Genomic DNA, 5633 nt, shown 5'->3' with positions numbered 1-5633 from the left:
AAAAAAGTATTCTCGTAGCTTTGTAACTTTACAGTTGAACCACTGATGTCACACGGACTACTTTGTCGATCATCTTGGTACTTTTCTGGACCTTGAACGTGGTAGTTACCTTGCTGTCTATGGTAGGGTCAGTTAAAACTCATATTTCATCAAAAATATCTTAAATTGTGTTCCGAAGATGAACGAAGGTCTTACAGGTTTGGAACAACACGAGGGTGAGTAATTAATGACAGAATTTTCATTTTTGGGTGAACTAACCCTTTAACAACCGGGAGCTCAACATGCTCAAAACAGCGTTATTAATTATGGGTGCCCTTCTGCCTAACCTCCAAGAACTTTACACCTCCAGAGTGAGGAAAAGGGCTGGTAAAATCACTCTGGACCCCTCACACCCAGCACACTTCCTCTTTGAACTGTTGCCCTCTGGCTGGCACTACAGCGCATTGAGCACCAAAACAGCCAGACACAAGAACAGCTTTTTCCCCCAGGCCATGTTCTACCTGAACAATACATTACACATCTCAGGACTGTACATCAGTAAATAACTTAACAAATTTTTTTGTCTATAAATAGCACATATGCACATTCACAATTCTGTCTATTGATATTTTCTTTTTCTCTATATTTTATTACCATATTATATTTTTTATTTATTCTATTCTCTTTATTATTAGTGTTTTATTTCACATTATTACCTTAAATTATATGTATGTCTGCACTATGTCTGGTCTTTCTGTACTGCTCCTGATATTTTTTTATTTTATTTAAATTTTAATAGATTTAGTTTTAGCTTTAGTTAACAAATACAACACTAATTGTATATGAAGTTATAGTAATCATTGTATATTCTACTTGCAGTAATTCTTAAATACTGGTCTGTGTACACATACAGACGGACGTCTTTGGCCATTGCATTACGTTCCACCTCTCTTTCCATGTTTAGAAAGCCTTGTTGCAAATATATTATAAAGAATATGTGAAATGAATGGTAAATAATTCATTATTTTCTACCCATCCAACCTCTATCAGGAACTGGACGCTAGTATAGCCAAAGAAGAATGCACTCTCCAGCACATTGAAAATTTGTCTGAAGCTGTGAAGGCCAACACGTCTCCAGCAGGTGCAGAGAAGATCACAAAAGAGATGGAGGAGTTGAGGCAGGCCTGGCAGAGGTTACGCCAAGTGCTGCTGGAGATTCAAGAAGAGCTCCAGAGCTCACTGGACTCTGAAAGTGAGTATTCAAACCGTTGTAAGGAGCTGTGGGTGGACCTGGAGCAGCTTCGTACCTTGGTCCAGAACCTCAGCAGTGATCTGGAAAGCAGGGATGGAGAGAGAACTAAGGAACACATGGTAGCTCAATGGAAGACGCACACGGTTAGCACTCTGTTCATCTCTCTCACCACTCTTCTGATGTCTTCTTGTAGGATACAGATGGAGACTCAGCATATTTTTGTGACAGCACATGATAACTACAGTGATTTAAGGAATGCCTTAGGTAAATTCCTGTTTGGGGTGAGACAGTAATTTGAGCCGTAGTAAAACTAATTCTACAAGTTGTTTTTGGAAGAGTAGAATGTGGCATACGTCCTACATGTGAGACACACAAGGGCAAGTTCACTATACAGTTTTAACACTTTGTAATACGCTTTATTTCAGTGCAAACGACCTGCGTCTTATTCATTAACTGCAGTACACATTGGTATAGGGCTTCATTATACGCTATTAGCTTTTTTTCTATCTAAATTTGACCAATTAGATGTTGAGATGCTTTAGTAGTGTCTTTGATTTAAACGTCATTAGCAAAAACGGCGTCAAAGGTTGTATGTTCACACATTCATGTGTGTGTGTGTGCATTTTTATTTCAATCAATCAAAGTATCCAATTAGACCAAGTTTGCTGTAAGCAGTGGGGAAAACCAACAAGGATGAAAATCTTTTTTAGATCAATGAAAGCTGTCTGGACCCCATGTGGAGAAATTCTGCATTTATGCCCTGCTTGAATGAGCTGCCTTCAAACGCACTATGTGTGTACTCATTTCATTGATTAGTTCTCTATGTCCACATTTCAGGGTGTGCGCAATAAGCTCATTGCAGAGGAGCCTAGGGTGGAACAGCTGAAATCCCGGTTGAAAGAGCTATTCCGATTCCCACAAGATTCCAAAAGCCTGTCTGATGAGATGCTAGCAGTGGTGAAAGAGTACCAGAGGTGAGCAGCAACCACACACACGCAAAGAGCCTCTGGCAAAGGAGGAACGAGGCGAGGAGAAATACTTTGATGGATATTTTATTAATCATTAGCTATTGATAATGTCATTGGTCAACATTCTGTCATGCAGACACAATGGGAGGCTCGTCATGTAGGTTTCGGTCCTCATTGTGTTAGTCAATGTGATGTCACTCACACAAGTCTAGTCAGCCGTAAACAACATGTATCCTAAAAGAGTGCCAATGGAAGCACTTCAAACAATTAGTGCATTACACACAGGGTTTACTGCATTTATTTATTCATTTGTTTTGTGGCAGCCATCTGTTGAAAGCTCTGCAAGCTCATACTGTATAGGACTACTAAGTAGAGTTGTTTTGTGTTTCCTGTTACAGTGTGAAAGGCAGATCTTTCAGGCTGTCCTCTGAGAGCGAGATGGCTCTTCGGCAGATACTGCAGGATCCTCTGTATGGCTTCAGCCAGTGGAGTCAGGTGGTTTCTCAGGTCCTGGAGGCCTCCGCTGAGGTGACAGATTTCTCCCAAATCGCTCTGCTCGTGCAGCATATTGAGGTAAATTATATACACCTACAAATAGCTTTCAACAAAAGGTTTTTTTCTTGTGCAAAGAGGTGGAGTAAAAAATTGTCCCTCTAGATACACTACAATTCAAAAGTTTGGGTTAGTAAGATGTTTTAGTGTTTATGTCTCGTCGCTCCGGCCGGCCACGGCATCAACAGTATGGTGAGGGGCGTAACATTTCTGTCTCACGCTTGAGGTATTCGGCCAATCACAACGCTCTGGATAGCTGGCCAATCAGAGCATACCTCGCTTTTCAGACCAATGAGGTTTGTAAAAATCGACGCGTTTCAGAAAGGCGGGGCATAGAGGAGAAACAATAATGTACAGTATGTGGAAAATACTTAAATCAATAGTTTTTTGAACTTTAAAACGCTTAAACACATTTCATTACACCAAATACACAAAATAATGTTCTTTTTAGCAGCATCATATGACCCCTTTAAAAAATAATTTTTTGAAAACCTGTATCTGAACTGTAAATCAGGCTTTTTACAGTCATTTTACAGTTTAATATGTTACCATAGACATTGCCCTACTCTCTCATATGGTAATAATTTTATTAAAAAACTTTAAAAAGTCTGCAGATACCCTGAATTAAATAATAATCATTTGATTTTTTTATTCCTCAAAGAATCCTGGAGGAAACTCTCATTTTAAATTGTAATAATATTTCACAAGATTACTGCTTTTACTGTATTTTGATAAAATAAATGCAGCTTTGATGAGCATCAGAGACTTCTTTCAAAACCATAAAAAAATCACAAAATTTTGAACAGTAGTGTGTAAATAATGTGATGCATCATGCATCACATTATTTAGTAAAGAACTGTATGTGAATCAAATCATTCAGAACAAATATTAACAAACAAATATTTAACAGGACTTTTTTTCTGCTAGTATGGCCCCTTCCAAAAATTGTCAAATAAACAAATTAATTAAAAATAAATTAAGATTTATTTTTATTGTTTATAAGATTATTTGCAATAATAGCTGGAATCTGTGTATAGTTATGTAACTCGATAGATTTAAATTCATAAACATACTTGCTGTAAAATGAGGGCTTACGGCACAAAACGATTTCTAATTTATTTCAAATTTTTAGCCCATTCTAAGTAGGGGTGGAACGGTTCAACTTTCTCATGGTTTGGTTTGTATCACGGTTTTAGGGTCACGGTTTCGGTACGGTTCAGTATGTGCTATGTTTAGGGAAAAACTATACTGTCAAATAAAAATAAAGAAAATAAGAATAATCTATCTAACTACAAGCAACAGCACAAATAAATACAAAAGAGTAAAGATACAAATAAAATAAACAGTGATTTCAGTTTTTTTTTAGGTAGGTCTAACATTAGTTTTTAGGTACAGGAATTGAATAAAGTAATCAAATGTAAAACAGCATTGCATATTTCACTGTATAAATTAAAGATGAATCTTTATTAAAGTTACGTCTCACCTGTGCGCGCGCGCTATCAGCACCCGGGTGATGACGGAATAAATGACTGCTCATATTCCAGCATACAGCACTCACATTGAACAAGAGTGAATGGTTTGTCCACTTTTTTTCATTGCTGTTGTTGTAATGTATTGGGAAGCCAGAATTGAGTTTAGTTTAAACACAGATATCAACGTGTGCTGTTCAGGTCTCACCTGTGCGCACGCACTATCAGCTCCCGGGTGATGACGGAATAAATGCTCATATTCCAGCATACGGCATTCGCATTGAGCAAGAGTGAATGGTTTGTCCACGTTTTAATTTTTTTTTCATCGCTGTTGTTGTAATGTATTGGGAAGCCAGAATGCGCATCCATCAACAGAAACATACATCAGCCGAACCCTGTTTGTTTTACGTGTTATTTATAGCAAACCATATTACAGATGCATTGTCAGATTTAAGTTGAACCGCGGTCCTAGTGCGTGCCGAACCATGTGTGGAGAACCGTACGGTTCAATTTTTTTCCGCGAACCGTTCCACCCCTAATTCTAACTGTTACTTTCCGAGTTATCATAAGTAGTTCTTACCATTTATGTTAGCAAGCTAAATAACATTACTGTGTGATACAGCGGTTTGAATCTCTCATGTCGGGTTTTTGTTGAGCCCTGAACCCCTGATGCGGAGATTTGTGTTGTATTGAAGGTCAGACTTTTTTTTCCCCACTCTGAATGTTGTAATGTTTTCCCGTTCAGCATTTTTGACACCTGATTTACACTTTGTTTTGAGAAAATAAAGGTTATAGATCCAGTTTATGCTACAATCTGTCGTGGATATGATCATATTGTTTTTAAGCATTTGCAGTTATTTTTGCCTTAATTCTGTGTTAGTGCTTTGTTCTCTTTGTAGTTATTGAGTGTGCTCTTTCTTCTTTTGTTTTCTTCTTTGTAGAAGTTACTTAAAAACAGTGTGCAGCTCCAGGAGCGCTTGAGTTTGCTCCAGGTGAAGAGTGATCTGCTCAGCTCAGTTTTTGGCCAAGAAAAAGCTGATGATCTGTTGCAAGAGCTCAGAGGGGATGTGAGGAAGAGAGAGTTACTCCACAGCAATCTCCTAGAGTGCAAGAACCACCTGCAGGTATCCCGCCAGCAACAGCTTAAAATTTTACTGCTGTATGTACAGACTGTAAATACCTGAGCTACATCAATGCTCTTTACCCCGCCATTAGCCATAACATGCATAGTCTCGCATAACAGAAAATGTGGTCAACGTTAAAGGGGTCATATGATGCGATTTCAATTTTTCCTTTCTCTTTGGAGTGTTACAAGCTCTTGGTGCATAAAGAAGATCTGTAAAGTTGCAAAGACTAAAGTCTCAAATCCAAAGAGATATTCTTTATAAACGTTAAGAGTCAACCACGCCTACC

General features: G+C 38.2%; 1 protein-coding gene across 1 annotated transcript in view; it reads left to right on the top strand.

Moving 5' to 3' along the window:
• Window positions 1-5633, top strand: part of LOC107751743 (nesprin-3-like) — a 37447-nt gene that overhangs the window by 10338 nt on the left and 21476 nt on the right. The window contains exons 6-9 of the mRNA XM_016567505.1: window positions 1030-1374; window positions 2069-2205; window positions 2598-2772; window positions 5162-5344. Coding sequence (XP_016422991.1) covers window positions 1030-1374; window positions 2069-2205; window positions 2598-2772; window positions 5162-5344 — 840 coding nt within the window. The remainder of the gene's footprint in view (window positions 1-1029; window positions 1375-2068; window positions 2206-2597; window positions 2773-5161; window positions 5345-5633) is intronic.

The sequence above is a fragment of the Sinocyclocheilus rhinocerous genome, unplaced genomic scaffold, assembly GCF_001515625.1.
Source record: "Sinocyclocheilus rhinocerous isolate Xijiao unplaced genomic scaffold, SAMN03320098_v1.1 scaffold993, whole genome shotgun sequence".
Classification (NCBI taxonomy): Eukaryota; Metazoa; Chordata; class Actinopteri; order Cypriniformes; family Cyprinidae; genus Sinocyclocheilus; species Sinocyclocheilus rhinocerous.
This window is presented reverse-complemented; position numbering and strand designations above follow the sequence as displayed.